The 22049-nt window shown below is 38.1% G+C and overlaps 2 protein-coding genes across 2 annotated transcripts in view; both read right to left on the bottom strand.

Annotated features, from left to right (window-relative positions):
- Positions 1-1612, bottom strand: part of cnpy3 (canopy FGF signaling regulator 3) — a 4012-nt gene extending 2400 nt beyond the window's left edge. The window contains exons 1-3 of the mRNA XM_027006172.3: positions 1405-1612; positions 913-1039; positions 690-786 (exon numbers count right to left, since the gene is read on the bottom strand). Of these exons, the coding sequence (XP_026861973.1) occupies positions 690-786; positions 913-1039; positions 1405-1504 (324 nt within the window). The 5' untranslated portion in view covers positions 1505-1612. The remainder of the gene's footprint in view (positions 1-689; positions 787-912; positions 1040-1404) is intronic.
- A 2257-nt stretch (positions 1613-3869) lies between these two features.
- Positions 3870-22049, bottom strand: part of trpc5a (transient receptor potential cation channel, subfamily C, member 5a) — a 39254-nt gene continuing 21074 nt past the window's right edge. The window contains exons 4-11 of the mRNA XM_027006173.3: positions 17151-17487; positions 16843-16982; positions 12174-12496; positions 9913-10108; positions 9474-9680; positions 6701-6742; positions 6416-6505; positions 3870-6279 (exon numbers count right to left, since the gene is read on the bottom strand). Of these exons, the coding sequence (XP_026861974.2) occupies positions 5419-6279; positions 6416-6505; positions 6701-6742; positions 9474-9680; positions 9913-10108; positions 12174-12496; positions 16843-16982; positions 17151-17487 (2196 nt within the window). The 3' untranslated portion in view covers positions 3870-5418. The remainder of the gene's footprint in view (positions 6280-6415; positions 6506-6700; positions 6743-9473; positions 9681-9912; positions 10109-12173; positions 12497-16842; positions 16983-17150; positions 17488-22049) is intronic.

Raw genomic sequence — 22049 nt, 5'->3', positions numbered from 1 at the left:
AGAAAGGGAGGCTAAAACTGAACAGCAAACCGGACATTAGTGCAAAGCAGACCAGTTTGGCCTACTAGGTTGCACACTTTGTTATGTGATCAGTCAAATGCCTATACTCTCTGAAATGCTTTAAAGGAACACAAAAGTTTAATTCTAGTGTTACCTGGGGCCAAATGAAGTAACTGTAGTGCTGCATTATGTTTGAACATGGCAGTTTGTTCAAACATAATGATTTGACAGTGATTGTTAATTTGGGTTATAAGCATGACACCAATTATTAAGCATGTGTTGCCTAATGAAACACCAAAAATAATTAATGGGGATATGAAAATGATTTAATATGAATATTGGTCAGTGGATTTGCAGCAGAAAAGAGATTTCTATTAATTATCAGGAGATCATTGCACTCGTGCTCCCTTAATTACAGCGTTACAAGAGTGGCCAACAGGATATTATAATGATATTGGTGGTTAGGACATTTGGATTTTTGGCATTTTGCAAACACTCTTACTTAGAGACATACACATTTATCAGCATTATAAAGTGCATGCTCTCTGGGAATCAAACTCTTAGTGTGAGTGTTACTAGCACATTAAATAACCATCTCTACCAGGTGAGCTACTATTTATCCCTTTTCATAGGGAACCACATTTTCCAGGTTCATACTTTGGTTTTAGATAGGATATAGATTCGCTCACCTTTGCAAAGCGATTGCTTCCGTCTCTCTCCTTGTGAAGATTGTACTGCAGAATTCTTGAACATACGCTCTCAATTACCTCTATAAAACGGATATCACTAGAGGTACAAACACACAGCCCACTCAGGTATTGGTCCTTACATCCTATTACTTCAGATACTTTTGCTCATGTGCATAACAAACGGCCGACCATAGACCCAAAGTAAGGACATCGCCGCACTTACGATTTTACATATTTGATTGGGGGTGCACCTTTATCGTCTAGAAAACGGTAGTTCGTCTCAATAACTTCCTTCGTTTTGCCCGTTTCTTCTAATGCTGATTTCATTTCAATGCTCACAAACTTGCACACTGCAGGCGAAATGTATTTAAGAGGGGACATTAATGCACAGGAACTTACAAGCCTGATAAAAAATAACCCATGTCTTCCGTAACAGGAAACACCATGGTCTTGATAAATTTAACTGTGCTCCCAGTTCTGCTTTTGAATAACGTCCCTGTCAATCACTGCCTTTGCAGGCAACAGATATTCCAATGACACGGCTAGCTAGGAACCTATAGCTGATAATAAACAGCATTTTAACATTTCACACAACTAGTAGCTAATGCTGTTACCCTACTTGTGTCAAGTGTTCATGTTCAAAGCAACCTGTATAAGAAGGCTTTAATGAAACAGGAGAAATCCGTTCTTCCAGGGGGAAAAAAAAAACACTTACCTTCACATTTATTTGGTAAATGTACCCAGTCATCACTGTCACCTTTATGAGCCGAATGAGTACGTACGAAAACTAATAATATAAAAATTAACACATTCATTGCAAATAAAAAATAAGAAATTACGTCGATATTAATTTACACAATGATTTCTGCTGAATTCGGAGCTACCGCTAGCTTTTAACCAGCCTCTGTTTAAGAACGTTTCACTTCCGCAATAACCTTCGTGAAACGTAGACCTTCCGCAAATTAAACCAACCATGAACGTCGAAGTGGCAACCAAGAACCAATAGAAATAGGTGGGCGGAGCTTCACCTATGCACATATGTAAGTGTATCAAATAGACCTGCGTCCTTTTAAGATTTGAAACATATTTCCACCTGGTGGCTGTGGACTTCTAAGATGCACGGGGCAAACATTTTTACATGTGCTGTAGTTACACTACTCAGGGAAAGAGCTGTCTGTATTCTGCTCTTGCTTACTCTTGTCTATAACTGTTTCACGCATAAATATTCAAATATCACCAGTGCCATTCAGATAGAGCTAGCAATAGGTGCATTTAATACATTTACAGACTGTTGTCCATCAAGGCTCACTGGTACGTGTCTGACCACAGCACCGCTACGGAAAGGATTTTTTAGGTGGCGGACGTGGTGTGCCACGATAGTGAGTGTTTAGCCCGTATTAGTGGTCTAGGTCTGGCACCGCTTGTAGTAGATGGTCTGCAGGTCAGGAAGTTCCATGTGAGTGATGCTAGAACAGTGTTGCTGGATTTCACGTGTCAGTGTCACTCCTGGATTAAGAGTGGTCTTCTACTCCAAAATATTCAACCACCGGTGTTCTTGTGGTAAAAGAGTGAAGACTGATGAAGAGTTGGGGCAAACAACACAAACTCGATGAGCACATATGGACTGGAGAGCCTCCACTACAGGGTGGTTCAAATAAACAAATGCTGGTGAGTGTTCATATGATACTACTAATGAACTACTAATAAAAGGTAAAAGGCTGAGAAGTTTGTGTACTATTTTTTGTATTAGGACTGGGGTCACTTCATTAAAGCATACATGCAGAACTGCACACTCTGTGTGGGGGGAGGTTCTGGGTCCCAGGGACAAAAAAGTGTTAAAGCACCAAATCCAGACAAAGGGGGCTCATGTCTGCCCCAGTGGTTTGCATGCCATACTTTGGTTGGAGTTTGTGTATTATATATAAAGAATAATACCCTGTTCTGACTTCGTTATCTTTTGGCAGGAATTAGGTCAATAAGATGTCTGTGATTGAGGAACAGGAATGATTTGAGGAACAGAGAAAAGGTATGGTAAGAAGGTGTTCAAATGTCAGCCTATATGTAATTTCTATATGTAACTATTTTATGTAGCCTACTTTTTCGCGCTCCTGAGTGTGATTCTCAAATACTTCCAGCAGGGGGCAGTCAGTAGCTTTTGCTGCGGTGTCACCGACGTAAATGCATGGTGATAAGATTTATACTCGACAGAAAACTTTATTATCCCTTGAATTCTTTCTCCAGTAACCTCCTTCAGTTTTAGGTGCTGCAGTTCAGACCTATTACTGCTATCACATCGCATAATGGTCAAGCCTAAAAATACAATAATAAAATAATTGTAGGAAAGCTTCAATATTGTTGATAGTTACATTTCTTGTTCATTGTGTTAAAATCAATGCTCAGTGTAGGGAAAATGTAATATTACTCAGTATTCTAGACATTTTGTCCAACAAACACTAGGTTCACTGCCTTTATGGTTTTAATGACAAAAGATAACAGAGGGCATTACTTGTAAACTCATCTCATTAATGATGCTTGCCCAATTACCTCCTTTAGCATTCTTTAATAGTGTCTCACGTACAATAAAGGTTAGAAATCAGTGTAGTTATTATGACTTACAACTAAAGTCTGAACTCTCCTCTTTTTATATTTACTTGAGTTTTTTACTATGAAAATTGTTTTCCGGTACTGATACAAAAAGCAACCTTGATTTTCCGCTTGAATGGGGAAGAAGCTTCGGTTCCCTACGAGAGAAAGCCGGAACGAGGGACATCATCAGTTCCGTAATGCTAATTGTGTCAAGTACCGTGTAATGCCATAGTGGAGATATATGTCTGCTGGGGATTCTTGGAGATGGTTTCCTCCCATGCATGAGCAGAGCTTGTGCATGCCCTTAGCATCCACATTATCGTAGCTCTCCTTCCAGAGTACAAACATCCAGCATACTTGGCCCGCTAGCATAGCGGGAGAGTATCTAAACATTCACCCAACTGTCAGTGGATTCATGCCAAGAAAGCAGATCTTGGCAGTTAAGGGACTGAAGCCTTAGCGAATTCCTTTAACGTCGATAAAAAGGATCAAAGCAGGGGAAAATCATTTCCACAGTATATCTATGGTGATTCTGTTGAGGTACACTTAATATGTTTCATGGTTCAGAGCTTTGTTGAATGGTTTAGGTCAATCAGATGAAAACACCTAAAGAAGCAAGCACTTTCTCTTCGAAGCATGTTTTCTCTTTAAAATCGCAGCGTTTTATTGATAAAGCAAATAACTTGAAATCCAGAGTGTATTTTACAGATTACTCAAGACTATAAATGTTAATTCTATTCCACCCAAACAACATTAGAGTCATGCAAAAACTCTGATCTGATCATGCTATAGCAAAAAATGTGAGTGCTCTTGTGCAGATTTCAGGCATATTTGTGAAAATCTATTGATTTAATACTCCAGGGCTTGTCTTGTGCAGATGACTTTGTAGATCACAGAATCCCTAACATCTGTGTTGTTCAAATGCACACTGTATCATTTCACTAGCTCAGTTCAAGTTTAATTGTTCAGCACTTTCTACAATAGACATTATCACAAAGCAGCTTTACAGAAAGTTTAACCAGCACATTTACTAATTATGCATTAAAATTAATATGTGAAAATAAAATCTATATATTTTTAAGTCTGACTGTAGGTTTGAATAATACCATTCACTCTCAAATACCAGTCCCTCTCAAACAGAAGGTTGCTACAATTTAGAAAATCAAATTAATTTGGAGAATTAAATGAAAATTAAATAAAGAGAAGAAAGATTAAAAGCTAATGTAGGGCCAGTTTCCTAGACCAAGATTAGGGGACAACTAGTGTATTCACAACATTTGTTTGTTGGACATGATGGTTCTCTTTTCTTCTTGTTTTAATTAGTAATTGCAAATGGGTGAAGAGTCCCCACCTATGGTCAGGTAAAATTATAAAAGTGATTATAATTTATAAAAGAAAACAATTAAAAAACCTATTCCAAAGTTGTATTTGATCTTGGCAGCATTGGTTCCAAATTTAAGATTAAAGTGTACCTTACCAATACACTTTAACCTCTATAGTGGTATATAGCCTGTATACTGGTCTAAGGCTTAGAAGCTTCCTTGCTAATTTGCATGCCTCATTTTCACTGATTTTATCAGTATGAGGCAAGTCCATCAAGTTTCAGTCACTCTCAAAAACAAAGTCAGCTTTGCTCATTGACTACAAAATAATGCTTGTCAATTTTGTAATGTGATTTTATTTTGATTCTTTATGTGTATATCAAAAGAACATTCTTAAGCATGTGTTTATGTGTGGTGTGTTTATACATATATGCGAGAGGTTGGACAGTGTGTGTGTACACTGTGTGCATGCATGTTTAAAACTAAATAATTTGAAAAAGTTCAATGCTTTATTACTTGCAAGAAGTGCTGTGACCAGACAGTAGATGCTCACATAGTTATTGTTAACAATTTAAAGTTTGCTGATAATAACATTCCTTGTCCCTTCTATATTCTTGCTGTTCATATTTTTGTATAAGAATAATGTTTACTAGAGTTTACTAAAAACGCATTCACTTATCCACAAGCCACACATATCCATGAAAAAATCCCAGCAGTTCAAATAAAAAGTTGCTGTTCTTATTAGGAAAGTCATTGTTATTGGTATCAACAGATATTATTGTTATTATTAAAGTGCATTCATCAAGTGCATGCTTGCGATACTAGAGCTGTGTGGTCACCGAGTCATCATACTCCACCTCACAGTAGGTGGATACTGTTGTGTGTCTGTCACAAGGCCCGACCAATCCCTGAAACACATCCTCATTTGAGTCTAGGAGATGAGAACTAGAGGCAGAGAAACTGGAAGCACAGTGTAGCGAATTGGATGTAGGCAGGGGCCCCATAGTCAAAAGAACATCCCTCCCACCGGTTCTCTGTCTGTTGGTTGTCCTGGGAACATCACCACAGCCATCTGTGGTGGGCCCATCTGCATGATTGAGACTGGTCTCGCTCCGCGTGACCGGACCATCACCACGTGTGAAACCCAGGTCATGCCATGCCCCCGGTGGGCGGAGCAGTCCATCTGAGATAGTGTAAGTGGCAGTAGTGACGCCAGCAGGCTGGGGGAGTCGAGTGCCCATGCGTGAAAACAGGAGCCCCAGCTGTCTGAAGGAGTTCTTCCCAGAACTGGGAAATCGCCCCAACCGGCTCCACGTACTCGAGGGGGCCGGCCTGGCACCAGTCGCTGAGGAAGTGGAAGAGCAGGGTGAGGGGATTTTCCTCAGCCCATTGATCTTTGGTCTGTCCTCCGTGTGCAGCGGGGTTATTGCCGTGGTCACCATTGGGAAATCCATGCCAGAGATGGAGTGAATAAGGGCTGAGATGCCGCGCGGGACATCTGACGACGGAACCCGTTTGAAGGACACGGCCCTGGCTCTGCTGCCGGTGGTGTCACCGTCGTCGCTGGCATCATCTTGAAGCGTAGCGTCACTGCTTGAAGAGTACGTACGACGCGGTGGCTTGCGGTTCCCGAGAAGATCCAAAACTTCATAGCGAAAACTAGAGATGTCCTGCTTCAGCTCCTGCACCAAGCAACAGATACTTTAATCAGTATTTCACTTAGTTTTCAGCTGTCTTGATGAAAATGAAAAAATATAAGAACTTATTTATTTATTTGCTGTCTAGGTTTGATGTGAGATTAAGTTTGAGAAGAGCTACCTTAAAATTCTCCTCAGTTAGTCCTTCGTTCGTCTTTGCGCTACGGATCATAGCTGCTACATATCTCTTCACTAGATTGCGAATCACCTCCTGAGAAGAAGGAGAGGGCAGTGTTGGATTAAAGCAGCCCTCTTATCTGGAAATGAGATGCACCATTGGGCTATAAAGCAAGATCAGAGGGCTAATGTCAAACCAATTACTCTGAGATGTGTGTGTGTGTGTGTGTGTGTGTGTGTGTGTGTGTATTTTGTATTTCATGTGTTTTCATACTTCTTTTCAACATACCTGATACTGTTTATTTTGAATAATCCTGTCCGCATGCTTTTCCTGAAAATCAAAGCAGAAGTGTCCAGTTTACAAAAAATACTCAACCTAGACGTTAGCTGAATGTCTTTCGATTTTATATATGTCTTTCGATTTTAATCACAGTAAATTGCCATATTTGCAGGTTACTTACTCCAGATGACTAAATAAAGCAATCCCACTCTTTTTTTTTTTTTTTGATTAATCAAATTTTTTTTTTAAGCTTGATATCAGCTCATAATGATAGATAGGACATGTCCATTGGGCTGTGAATGAGAAACTAAGACATCATGCCCATGAGTCAAACCTCATTGCTGGGCTTACAATATCGAGGCACCATTGAGGTTCTACAGAACAATACGATGGTGAAGGTCTGTAACAGCACCCTTTCTGAACTGCTGCTCACACAGCATTGTCTAGCAACTCAGTATTGTTGGAGGAAAAACAATGCTAACTTCCATTTTGTTCATTACCTAATATTGGCTAGAATGTTTATTTTGCTTATATTAGTTAAAGGAACTCCATCCTTTCTCAAAAACCCACAGATATAGATGGAAAACAACACTGCCAGGGTGTGGGATAATTTATGAGTTCAAAATGTTCCTATAGCAAAGCTGTTGGTGTACAGCCATATAAAAGGAAGCAAGAATTAAGGAATGTTATTCCTAAATACAGGAACTTGATTAGCCTGAAATAAATTTCCAGTTTGAAATGCAGTTCAATGGGCCCATGAGAGCTCTGTTATGAGATATGGGGGGAGAAAACACTGGTAAATTAGAGTTTAGGTTTATAATTACTCTGAAGTCAAAGCATTTGTTAACAATTGCCTGTTGCCTGTAGATCCTTGTCATTTAAATTAGCTAGAGAAATCATTTCAAGTCTAACCTATAGGTTTATGTTGCTTCTTGTTCATCTCGTGCCAGTACTCATTTCTTTAAGTATGTTAAAGAACAGTCATCCATTATTGTTACATGTGCCTTTGAGCTCACCAATTATATAGACAACATGGTTTTACAGAGTTCTACTTGAAGGATGTTTTACATGGCAATCCACTAGAAAGCCTATCAACTCTCATAAAATACAGTAGTTAAAATTCATCAGCTAATTTCAAGCCTTTCAGGCAATGAATCGAGTGCATTAGTAGAGTTGCTGGTGGTAACGGAACAGCTGAACCTCCAGATCCTTTTTGGCATTTAGGATCTGAACACTAATACTAATACTATTACTACTACTACTACTACTACTACTACTAATAATAATAATAATGATAATGATAATAATAATAATAATAATAATAATAATAATAATAATGTGTTACTATTGTACTACAAATGTATTTATCTCCAATACGATTTTTTTCCTTTCTCGTGTGCCGCATTCTCTCTCTCTCTCTCACACACACACACACACACACACACGCAAACAAATGTATTTATCTCCAATACGATTTTTTTTTCCTTTCTCGTGTGCCGCATTCATTCTCTCTCTCTCTCTCTCTCTCACACACACACACACACACACACACACACACACACACACATACACATACATACACACACCCACACACGTTCAGGCAGCGCAATACTGAGATAAAATCTTCAGTTATATAAATCTGCCTACATGTAAAACCTAAAAGCAGAACAGCTATCCAACAATCTCATCCTGTATCTGATAAAACCTGCAAAAAGGCAAAAATTGATCAAACATATTCAGTGTTTGGTGATAAAATGCATCTTTAAATGGTTTTGGACATATGAGGTTAATTTAGAACAACAATATTTAAAATGCAATTTAACTAATATATATATATATATATATATATATATATATATATATATATATATATATGTGTGTGTGTGTGTGTGTGTGTGTGTGTGTGTGTGTGTGTGTGTGTATTTAACAATATATAAGGTAAAATATAGTTGTCTATAGATTACCTTTTCTTTGCTACATAAAATTAATGGATGACCTACTAGATGACCTATTATGTATTATTTAGTATAATTATAATTATATTATTAAGTATAATAAGGCATTTCTATTGATTTATTAAATGAGATGAAGAGAGCCAGGGCATGATAACTGGTTCAGAATGTTCCTCATGCGCTCTTCATGCTGCACTTCTTCTCACTGGAAAGTGCTTGTGCGAGTGGAGTGCTTGTTGAATGCTTGCATTTTTGAGTTTTTTGTATTAGAAATCTACTTCAACCTGAACGCTGGGCATCAACTTGTTCATTTTTTTATAACGTGATAAAAATCATCAATATCAGCCTCCTTGTGTCGCTTTATGACGATTCATATAGCAATATTTAGAAATGCTTATGGAGGTGAATTTGGGAATCAGATCTCTTAGAGGCATGTCTTTGTTTCCTTTATTTTTTAAATCACTAACTTCCATTCTTTCTGAAATTTGGTTTCGCTGCTATTGCATTTCCTCAGCACCTCTAAGGGTGCACGTGCCTCCTCCATTGCACATAAATCTTGCAACCACCTCAAGTGTGCCTGGATGAGAATACTAATTACTCAGCTTTGCATTGCAACAAAGCAGCCTGCCAGACTCCCTTCCTGAGCAAGAACATGGCCCATCGTATTATTAAGGACCCTCTTCACATGGCTTCACAACAATGGCGGACTTCAGAGGCAACAGTAATGTTAATTGTTTACATTTAGGGCCTTGAACTGAATTCATGTCTTGGGAGTAAAGTGGAATGAGCAGAGCAGAATTGAACTTGATCTACATGGAAAGGTTTCTTACTGTTAAATCCTTGAGGTTCTCATGTTTATTGTCGTCCTGCGGGGAATCGCCTGTCCTGCACAGCCGCCTGTGCACCCAAAGGCAGAGGTACCAGGCTGACTTTGGGCTTGGAATGATATTGAACGGAGGTGGAAGTGTGCCGCCCTCATCAAAATAACTCATCCACAGCTTGGTCCTGGCGAACTTCCACTCGATGTCAGCGTGGTCCTAGAGCACACCAGCACACAGGGAGTCCCACATGAGTTAGAATTCAAACCCAGGACAATAATCAGAGGTGCTTATAACAGATCAAGTGCCTGCAGAAATGTCTCAATAGCTATAAAAACCCACTGAGTTGTCTGTACATGAATGATCAATGCTGATCTTTAAAAAAAACAAAAAAAACAAATCAGATTTTGAAGGTGTATCAAACACAAAGGCAGAAATCATCAGTACTCACAGCAATGAGCTGGTAAGAGTTGTTCATCATAGCAATGAGCATATTGAGGAGCACCACCAGCGAAATGACGTTGTATGTGCCAAACATGGTGGCACCAACGAACTCCGTGAACTCGTGCCTTGCTTTCACATTGGTGACATATAGGTTCAGCAGGCCAAATATGGACCAGAACAGCGACTGAAGGGTTTCAAATAACCTGAGGAACAGATGTGGATGGTAAATCCTGAATGCAACTGTATGATCTTTTCCTGACATCTGATATGCCCGAAAAGACCAGAAGAGTGCACAGGCACTAAGGTACATTTTGTAGGATGCTGCAGTGGGTAGAGTAACCTAAAATTTTAAATGTATTGATTCATTAAAGAAATAATGCCTCAAGTGTAAGTAACCTACCAGACAGCTTCAGTAGGAGTAAAGCTTTTTTTATCAAGGACTGAGTTAGTCACCTGCAATTCTGCAGTATACAAACAGCATCTGTCAGCACAGGAGCTGCAGTTTAAGTGCTATTCTTTTTGTGATATTTGTGAAAGGTCTAAAAGAAAATGGAGATTTTTAAAAAAATACATATTGGAGTGTAATTAAAAACATTACAACTCGAATATATTCAGAAAAGTACAAGTGGTTAAAAATTGTCCCTATGTGTTCAGAGTGAGTAATTGTAAAGATAAAAAAGTAATGCTTATGTATTAAACATAATAATAATAATAATAATAATAATAATAATAATAATAATAGTAATAATAATAATAATTTAGAGTTACTGACAAAAATAATGACCTGAAATTATTCCTTGCAGAAGCCTTTTTTTGGCTATGTTTGTATTTCTAAAATTAAACATTTCACATGCATACACAAATAACACAAGTCATTTTAAACTCAGCTGAATGTTAAATAAAATATGCTTTTTATGTTTTGTCAGTATGCCTTTAAGTATTTAATAATCAATCATACTTTTATTACTGAAAGGCAACCCTTCTCAATAAATTTAATCATAGCTCCAAATGTCACAGATAGCATTGTTTAGTCATTCATCAATTAGCTGAGGTGTAATTGACTGAGTCTGATTAAATTAACAAATTTAGTTTAATTGTGCATGCAGAATCTTTGCTATTTTCCTCATAGACAAGGCTGTGAACTAATCCAGGGCACCCTACATGCACCATGAGACTAAATTCACCTCCATATATTCAATGCAATAAACAAAAAATCTTCCATTGTTGCAAAGCAAGTGCAGATAATGTGTATATCAGGGAGAGCATGGGGAAAATGTGCAGCCAAATTAGAAAGAAGCAGCTGCATCCAACATAATGTAATATTACAACAGAGAAGGAGGTCAGTGCTTTAGATGAGATGGCAAGTCCCGTTAGCGCTTGGGAAAGTCTGTCCCATATTAAGTAATATGTCTAATATTAAAAAAGCAAAGTCATTGCTTTCAAAAGTACATATGCAAAACAAAAGTACAGCCATATACAAAATTCAGTATTCAACTAGAGTATACAATATATTCTTGTAGTTTAATTGTAGCATGTCTTTCCCTTATTCCATGTTTCAAAGATATTTTGGCATCAACAGGCACTTTTGCAGATAGATTTATTTGTCAGTAAGGACATCACTATTAACTGCATGCTGCTCAAAAATACGATGATCTGTAGGGGGAGAGGCTGTGTGCATGTGTGCGTGTCTGTGTGTGTGTGTGCATGTGCGTGTGTGTGTGCGTGTGTGTGTGTGTGTGTGTGTGTGTGTGTGTGTGCGCACGTGCATATGTTTGTGATGCAAACTTTTGCCAACATTTTTATGCTTGTAAATTAAGGCTGTGTTTATTGAGCAGGCTACAACTATTCATACATAATTTTCACATTAGTAAATATTATTCTGTATAAAATGTCACTGAGGCTCACGCTATTTGGAGTAATACTGTAGTGGTGATATGAGTTTATTTGACCACAGTGGTTATATAAACAAATTCTGGAAGTGAATTGCCAAGCTTAAAAAGCTTATGTGAGACACTGTGTCAAGCAGATTAATTATTGTTTTGATATCCTGGCATAGCCCACTGCCTACAGTTTCCACCTACCTATGCAGACTTTGTGTGTATGTGTGTGTGTGTGTGTGTGTGTGAGAGTGAGAGTGAACATGTGTCAAAGGTAATCAAGCCGGAATAGCAAAAGAGAGAAGATGAATATAGTAGCAAGGAGAAGGTCAGAAATTAAAAACAAACGCTGACTTCAGTGTTTTTAAAACTCCCCCCCACACACACTTACGTAGAGAAGGCATTGTTCTGTTTCTCACAGCGGATGCCCTTGCAGTGGTTTGGCTCATCGGCCGCCTGTGTCTCGTAGTAGAAGTAGAGCTGGTTGAGGCCGTTGGCGAAGGCCAACAGGACCAGGCAGTAAATGAAGAGGAACTTGAGGATGTCCAGAAGCATACGGCCCAGCGAGATCTGCAGCGGGCCCAGGTGTGAGTTGGCCGTGAACAGCGAGATGAGTCGCAGCGAGCTGAAGATATTGGCAATGGCGAACAGCGCCTCGGCGATCAGCGTTGGGTGCCACATCTCCCACTCCTCACGTGGACGTGAACTGTTATACTAAGGCACAGAGACATGCGCAAACTTGTTGAGTGGCTGTTGCTCTAATCGTACAAAACTCCCCCACTTTGATATTAAGTGTCACCCATCAGGTTGAACTTGAATGTAAAACTTGGCCATTTAACCTGAGTATAAAATATGGTCATTTAACTAACCCCAAATCATTTTTTTTTTCAATTGGTAAAATATTTGACATTTTAAAGATTGTTTTTTAAAGATTAGATTTTAAAAATTGCACACTGTTACACATTATTACAGATATTCACATTATTACAGTTTCTTGTAAGATAGTTTAAGCAGCACTATGATTTTGCATGTTGAACTTAACTTTGCCGTCTATCAATTTAATTGTATATATCTAGCTAGCAGCTCATGCCCACATTAGCATATATCATATCACAAGCTAATGTGGTCATTAGCTTCTTTTAAACTAGTGTTAGATTCTTTCATTTAGCTGTCTATGTTAGCCCGCTATCTAGCTAGCTAAGTTTGGTTAATATGAAGCCATAATGTAAGGCAATATTGTGCGATATGATGCAAACGTGACAAGCTGCACATTGTTTGGAAGCACGTTGGGATTCACAAGGAATCACATTGTTTATACTATTCGGTAGAATACAGCACAGGAGCACTAACACAATGTGACCAGTACTACATTTGAATGCTACAATTGGATGCTAAAGGCTTGGATGGTATGGCAATTTAATTTGGGCTAATTTTTGCAATAATCACAGAGATGGCGACGGCTTCCTCGTGTGTTTTGTTTTGTTTTTGTCCCTGGTTCCGCCCCTTGTTTTGGTTTTCCCGGCCCTTGATTAGATCCACTTGTTTTTGTTTGCCCTTATTGTCCTATGCATTTAAACCCCAGTTTACCATGCTTGTGCATCTGTCTCTCATGTTCCCTCCCACTCTGTGGTTTGTTTACCTGCCTACATTAGTTTTGCATTTCTCATTATTCTGCTCAGTGCTTGTGTTCGTTTCTCTTTTGTTTTGTTATGTATTAAAGTTTCGTTTCCATATCCAACTATACTCGCTTTTCTACCTTGGACCGTGTAAAGTCAAATAGACTTCATAATTAGACTTCATAATTACAGTATTTACAGTCCATAACTGTGTAGCATATGGTTTTTATTAAAAAACAAACAAACAAACAAACACAAAAAACATGTAAATGCATCTTTTATTTTTAAGGGTAACAGAAAGGCTCTTTTATATTCACCATCTATGAGAAGTAGTGCACTGCCACACCACTGGCTGTCTCACCTATGGTGTGAGCATGTAGATTCCTTGAAGAAGTAAAAGTTCTTAAGGAAAAAAGTTTTAGGGACCTTGAAAGCATCAGGTTTTGACAATTCTTTTTTGTTCCTTTTTTAAGGTTTACATTTTATTAATTTATTGTTGTATTTATTTGGGTTAAACCTTTGTGTGATCAGAAGGTTGTACTGTTATGAAAGCGCTACCCAATTTACTTTTATTATTATTATGATTATTATTATTATTATTATTACTATTATTATTAAGTTAGTGTTCACCATGTATGGCTGTGCTAACATATTCAGAACCCTTTTTTGATTAGTTCTGACAAGTGACCAATATCACACATTCTATCTCTGTAATGCTTGCTTTTGGCCAGTATACATTAATTCTTGACAGCAGTGGTGATAAATTGCCACATTTTCTCACATTTACTCATAAGTGTGTGAATTCACACTTTTTTCTCATTGTTTCTCTGCTCTCTGTCTCTTACATTTAGGCCTATGTCTCCTTGGACAGAGGAGTGATGTAGAGAATTTGTTCAGTTCTAACCATGGTCTCAATTTTTTTATTAGTAATTTTCTAAATAATGTGTGAATAGTCTGGTCATTTTATATTCAAAGCTGCACTGCTTTAAAATATTAAAAAAAAAAATCTCTCCATTCTGCTGAAGATTCTGCACTGAGTAAGAACATGGATAATCACAATCTTGCTTGGAATGGATTCATTGAGTGATTTGATTCATCTCTTCTGTATTTCTGCAAAGGTGATATATAACTATCTATGTCAGCAAAAAGTAAAAATTAATAACTTCATATTTTCATTGTTATCTGATTGTAATCTGAGAAGATCAAGAAATTGAAAGAGGGTGTTCACCAAATGGGCCAGATTCTACAAGCATTAGCACTTTCCTGCAGAAAAAAACTTGCTCTGCAGACCATCCAGAATTTCTTGTGCAGAGACTCTTTTTGAATAGGTGTGAAAAGAGAGAAAGGTGGAAGAAAGCTTCAGTCAGACGGACAAATGGTAAAAGAGCCCAACATCATTTGTGTGAACAATGATGAGCTGGTTGGCTAAAGCCAGATCAGTCATAAAAGAGGCCAATATAAGATTGACTAAACATACACAGGGTATAGGACTCCAGTTCAGCCAGTCACCTGAGTTCAGACATAGTGTTGAGAGAAGTGGTGTATTGCAACTTTAAAATTGCTTTAAAATGTATGATAGAATATTTTGTACAGTTCAGCGTAAATATATGTATTAATCACTCAGTGTTCACTAGTATTCCTAACACATTGTTAATGTTTCTTCTTTGGCTTTGTTTATCATAACATGGCACAGAGGTCACATGCTGTCTTTAAAAAGCTGTCCTTAACATCCCCTGTAGGATTCCCCTGTTCATGTCAGTCAGTGATTACAAGGAGTTGGGCAAAGAGTGAAAGCAATAGGAAGAATATAAAGAAGCCCAGTTTGGGTCAACAGACTGAATATTTACTAAGTCTCCATGCAAGCACCATTTTTTATAAACATCCTTGCAGTAGAAGAGAGCTTGGAGGATAAGGACTGACCAGACCAAGAGCTCCTGCAACATTATCTATCTCACAGACTGGTGGAAAAGGTAAAGTCACCCTTGGGCCAGTTCAATCAAATTAAAATTGTATCATGGTATCTAGATAAGACTAGATTGTGATGTCCTCTGATATACGTCTGAACCACTGTTATAACCCAGCATTAAAAAATGGCTCTTCTGTACAAGATTCTACCTCCTATTGCATCAGATCTACAGGATGTTACCAGCACTACGATCAAGGTTATGTCACCTCTATGGCCACCAGTAGAAAGCTTAGGACCTCTACTGAAAGCATGTCTCAGACTCAAGTATGGAAAAATGAAGTGTCAGTCATTCAGAGCATCAAGGCTACTGGGAGTCACAAGAGGACACTATACAGGAAGTGAAGAACTACCTGAAAAGATCCAATGTGTTGGAAGTGTGTAAATAGAGGCATATGTGAAAAATGTTGTGTTTATATGTATATGATTCCATAAAAAATGTTTTGTACTAAACAACACATTTAAAGACATGATAATATATAATTTTTTAGAGACCTTTTTGCATATAGGAGAGTATAATGAAAATGGGTCTTGTGATTGAGATCAGAGACAAGAGTTTGATCTCTCAGCCTCAACTCACTGGCCCCTTGTTTCCAGACTGCAAGTTATGTGATCTACTGAGCACTGCTTGCACCCCCCCACTGTGATCTGCCACGAGTTACATGATAAAGTACACCACTTCCTTGACTCATCCGAACACTGAGCAACAGACACATGTCTGTAGAGATTTGTCAGCCAAGGTGAGAGAGAAGGATTCAAAGTAAAATAGTCACTGCAAGTTTTTAAGCCTCAAGTGATTTCCTTATGATTATAGCAGTTTGAGGATTTACGAGAGCGTTTGCAAAATGTTACTGAAATGATTGATACTGATTCATGGTATCTGCCAAAAACATAAAGCACAGCTGCAGATGAAGATATTTAGCACAACATTTAAACTGGAGAACATTTGGAAGATGAGATACATGCTCATAGGGAGCATGGCAGATATAGAAGCCAACACCAAGCCATGGCCAATTTACAAACTTTCTGAATAAGCACATTGGTTGGATGGCTTCCTAAATAATGACAGATAGGGAGAGTTTTTGCAAGAGCTCATACTGGAACAAACTGGGATATTGTGATCAGATTCAAGTGACTGAATCAGATTTTAAACCTGAACAATTGCAAATATTACATAATTTTAAGTAATTTTGCTATTCTACCATTGTTTTTATCCTAAAATACTGAGTTGTGTTAATTATTATTGTTTTCAAAAATAGCATAAATAAAATGAAAGTTGAAACTTGTTTCCATAAATACTATATTTTTAAAATATACACAAAACATTACACAGACAGCCTTGCAGAACTTGTGTGGGTTGGAAAAATAGCAATGTATGGTGACTCACATAGCTGTAGATGGTTGTGAAATTTTTGTGTATGTGCGTGTGTGCGCCTCTGTGTATATACTTGAACATGGTAAATCAGTGATTTACTGCTCACCTTAATATAAGCAACAATCTTTAGTGAGATGGTAGCTAAGTAGAGAGAGTTCATAGCAAAGTCCATAAGATTCCACCAGTCATGTACATATTCAGTAAAACCTCCATCCCACATCTCCTTAATCTCAGCCCAGATAAACCCTGAAAGCAACACAAACAAACATAAAACATTCAGTCATATGTAAGTAAGACAAAATAAGTTTATATTTTTCTTTTTTTTCCCGTTATATAAACACTACATTTACAAATACCTCTTACTGAACTACAGTAAGTTTTTAAATACACAAGTGTACAAATGCACACATTTACCTAGCACCCAGGGAAGTATCATCCACTCCACCACGGTAGGTGGAGGGCCCTGAATGTTGAGGTTGGTGCGTGCAATGTGCTGGGAGGCAAGCAGTAGGAGGAAGAGGAAGGTGAGGTAAGAGGCAGTGTGGCAGATGAATTTGATGAAGGGTTTCTTAATGAAGAAGCCCAGTGAGCTTTTTGGAGCCAGCAGATAGACCAGTGAGAAGACCGGGAAGAGGAGGCCAATGATGATGCACATGACCAGCTTGACGGCCCAGTGTCGGCGTCGCCATCCTGGGAAGCCGTCGTACCAGAGGGTTGCCAACAGCTGCTGGCAGTTTGGCTGAGCCACGAACTGTAAAACTCAGAGGAAGAGGGAGGGAGGGCAAAGGGATGAGAGAGAGAGAGAGAGAGAGAGAGAGAGAGAGAGAGAGAGAGATAGAGAGAGAGAAAGAGAGAGAGAGAGAGAGAGAGAGAGCATGTAGAGAGGTGGGAAGGAAGTTGAAAAGGAGTTGAGAGTGAGAAGGAAAAAGAAATCAGAGACAAGGGAACAAAGAGAGAAATAAATAAATAAAAGTAATCTTGGTTGGCTGTGAGTTGACAAATCACAACACAACTACTGACCTACTTAGCCTCTTTCTAAATCTAGAGCACAGCACACACGTCACATGGATCACAGGACTGGTTTATGGCATGTTATGAGAACTTTACCCACAATCAATATGTAAGGTTATTTTAAAGTGATTTTTATCTACCTATACACACACAATTTTGCATTTCATATATGTAGATCTTTACGCTATATAAATATCATGTTTCCTTTTTCTGCATATTGGTGTTGTGTGGGGTTTTTGTATATGGGTATTGTGTAATAATTTTCATTAAACAGTGGTGACTTCTGGCCTCACATTATTATATCTACAGTCAGACTACATCCTTGGGGAATATGCCTATGTTTTCAGTCCATCCATGCCATGTACTTTGTGATTTACTACAGATTTACCCAAGTATATTTCAATTTCTCATTTATGATTATGATAATACATAACAGTCTATAAACAAACAAACAAAATCAAAAATACACAACCCAACAGTATCATACCTACAAAACACAAGGTTCATGGTTCATGATCACTTTGACCCTTACTGTCTTTTGCGACTCTTAATAATACCACCAAATCTATGGCATGAAAGATGCTGGAAGGCCATTTCAAGCCGCAGTTTACTCCTGCTACCAAGTTGCCCTTCCTGAGCCAATCTCCTTTGGCTTTCTTCCTCGTGCTTCTTTCTCTAGAGAATAGCCCTGTTAGCTCAGTTTCATTTTGCACAGTTCAGGTGGGATGCGATTTAAATGTTAATTCACTTAGTGCTTGCTGATGCGCTGGATGCCATCGGGCTATTCAGTAATGCTCAAAAACCAGTAGACCACAGCCACTGCCACTGGTTCAGCCCATTAAAAGACGACTACATTATCCTCTGGCTTCTCCTAAAACAAAATTTGGTTGTGCTTGCACCAAGACCAATTTCTAATTTAACCTGGTTTATGTGTCACAGAATGCATGATGATACTATTGTATTCTCATGTTTCAGACACAGTGTTTCATATAATAGACAAAATGGTTCAATAAACTGGCATAACAATGGAAAATGAGCTTCACAACAGGTGCAAAGTGACTGATGAACATTCTAGAATGAAGTGCTCCCCTTTAAAATAGTCAGCTGTTTCACAGTGAACATCATATATTGCATTCAGGAAAAAAGAAAAAACCTAGATTGACTTCTTCAGACTGTAAACCTTCTATTTGAGTCTGCACTGTGTGCTGTTTGGTCTTTCAGCAGACCAGAGATCACCAAGATAAAATTGTCTCTTCTCAGTAAGGCTCAATCTACCCCCAAAGACTCATAGCTAACACATTCACATATATAGTATAGTTCAAGTGAAAAGTAGGAATGGTCAGACTGTACTGACAGGAATACTGAGGAGACAGAGAGACAGAACAGATGACAAAACAAATTTGGCTAAGTACTCCTTCTCAGTGTTCAGTCATATCTCCTTGTTTATAACAAAGATAGAAAGAAAATTGTGAAAAGGAGGGAGAAGGAGGGAGATAAATTGAAAAAAAGGATTGTGTTTATGCATCACTAAGAGACCACTGGTGCCAAACTAATTGCTGTTAACTGAAAAAATAGCTCCCAGTGGTGAAACACTTCGGTGTACACTGGGTGTTATGCCTAACATTTTGACATTCAGACTTGTCATCAAGTCAAAATAACTACTAACAAAGCATTTATAAAGCTAAATGCTCATTATCCTATATGAGTCCGGAGAACGTACTCACTCACTCTCTCTCTCTCTCTCTCTCTCTCTCTCTCTCTCTCTCTCTCTCTCTCTCGCTGTCACTCTCTCCACCCCACCCCCACCCCCCCAATAGTCTAATTATTATGCAATGAATGGTACCTAAAGGACTATCCCAATTGATTTTTCCAAATGACCAAAGCCATCTTTGGCCTTTAAAATTATGCTATACTATTGTGAATAGCTATTGTTCCTCCAGTAGTCAAAGTCACCCTCCCAATTGTCTTCAGGTTTGCACAGGGTATTGTCATCTGTTTCAAAAGGAGAAGTATTTAATTTATACAGCTCTAGCCATTGTCACCCAGCTGGACAAATAAGATGAATAAATAACAAGGCAGGAAAGCACTGTGTGTAAATGCAAACAAGCACTAGAAACATTTCCCACAATGCTTTTCCTCAAGCTTCCAAGGACAAATGTGATCCAGCTGTGGCCAGAATTCATTTCCCTTTTTGTTGCACTGGAACAGCGTCCAGCACATTTTCTCCTCCTCGTCTTCTGTCTCTACAGCTAACCAGAAATAACAGACCACATTAATGTTGTATGAGGAAATTACATGTGTGTATAACACCTGACTCCATATAAGTTAAGAGGAGCTGGGTCAGTGTTCACAGGAAGCTATTATGTTTTAATAATGAAAACACATTCTATTTTAATTTGTGTTGTTTTTGATGTAACTATGGGAGAATAAGTTTAGAGTTCTTGTTTCCTACGTCTGATCCATCCAACCTAAATTATTTGTACATAATTAATCACTGTATATATATCACTGTATGATATAGAGGCTACACATTCAGCAAATGGTATCCAGATGATTTCTGTTTCAGTCCCTGGCTAGGAACCAGAGATGATGGCCTAGTACTGGAGGCATCAAGGTTTATGTGTCTTTCCTCAAGCCACTTCTTGTGCCCCTGAGAATATAGGTAGTCATTGTTAGATTCAAAAGCTGAAATCTTTCTTTAATGAGAACCCATTATAAATACTTTTTCTAAGATCCCTTTTCCTGCTTCTTAAGCAGTAAGATTTGGTTTTTTTTTTCTTTAGAATAAAATCTATACCAGTCAGATGTCACATTTGCATTGAAAGTAAAAGCACATTTCTTTGTCAGAACTAAAATGGAAAACATGTTCCTACACTTTCAGGTGTACAAGTTCTTTAAATAACTACCTGTGAAAAGAATAATCCATTGTCCCTCAAATTAACAAAATATGTACTGCAACTCAATTACCTGGGAGTGCTCCAACCTTCCCACAAGGTGGTGAGAACAATCGATTTGTGTTGTATTATTCAGCAACAATTTGTTCTCAGTTAGATTATCTTTCACTGCATTTCTGTTCTTGACCTCTTTTTCTATCCTGGTCTCTTTTTCTCTCTGTGTGTTCTCTCTGCAAGAGAGCGAGTGAAGGAGTAACAGAGAAAAAAAAAAACACTGTGTAGGAGAAAGGCCCGCTGGCTAACCCAGGCCTTATAACAAACAGAACTCTCAAAGGCAGTATTACATACTAAAAAAGGTCCCTTATGTAGTTCGTGCCTGTGAAGTTCCTTGGGATGTCACCTTACCTACAGCGTTATGCAGAAGTACTGGGAAAGTGAAATCAACTGTTATTTTTGTCCTGCAGATTTGGTTAAAGAGAGGGCAAAACAATTGCATGAAGTAAGAATAAGGAATGAGGCCTGTGTATCTCTTGGGATATGTGTGGCAGATAGAACATCAGTCAGTGCTACAGACATCCCCATCATGTTCAACAGTTTTCTGTAAGACGTTTCACAGCACTGCATGCCAATATGCCACTGCAATAACTAAATAAATCAGCTGTTAAATTGTAGATGCTGACTTACTGAATCTACATCTTACACTTTGTTCAATTAATTCATCATGCAAGGGGAAGTGTATTGAACATGAAGACAGTCACAGTGCTAATGGTTAATTTACAGACATGGCAAAAAGTTGCTAAACAATCAGATAAGTGTCATTACCCCAGATGTAGAAGGGTGAATATACTGAGTTGGCATGGAATTGGGGTGGGCAAAAGCTACATCACATGTTCCCTGTTTACAAACCACATGTCTGGCAAAAACTCTCAGATGTTAACCAACAGGTTGGCATGTTGGAAATACAACAATGACATGCAATGTAATTATACCTCAGTGGTTTCAAAGCATCCTTTGATGATCTGAAAAAGTATTCTGACAAGAACATACAATGTTGCAAAGGGGAAAAAAGTTGCAAATATTAAACATTACTGTTCAAGAAGTGGTCTTGCAGATTATGCAGAGCACCAAGGATGGATACAGAGATTACATTTGACTAATTAATGCGATTATTCATGGTAGCCTAAATACCTAAAGGAATTCATAGTATTTTGTTAGGAAATGGAGTTTTATTACTGATAAGACCAAGGCATTATCGTAATGAGCAACTAACAATTAAAAAAGGAATTACGAAATATGCTCAGTATTCTGTATTTGTATTTATTTTTAATCTCCAATGGAAGAAAGAATTCTATAGAGACATTATATTTCCACTGAACTTATTTCTAATCATCCATATATGTGCATATTT

This window comes from Electrophorus electricus, chromosome 18 (genome assembly GCF_041902795.1).
Source record: "Electrophorus electricus isolate QZ-2024a chromosome 18, ASM4190279v1, whole genome shotgun sequence".
NCBI classification, from domain to species: domain Eukaryota; kingdom Metazoa; phylum Chordata; class Actinopteri; order Gymnotiformes; family Gymnotidae; genus Electrophorus; species Electrophorus electricus.
The sequence above is the reverse complement of the archived record's forward strand: the minus strand, read 5'-3'. Positions and strand labels throughout refer to the sequence as shown.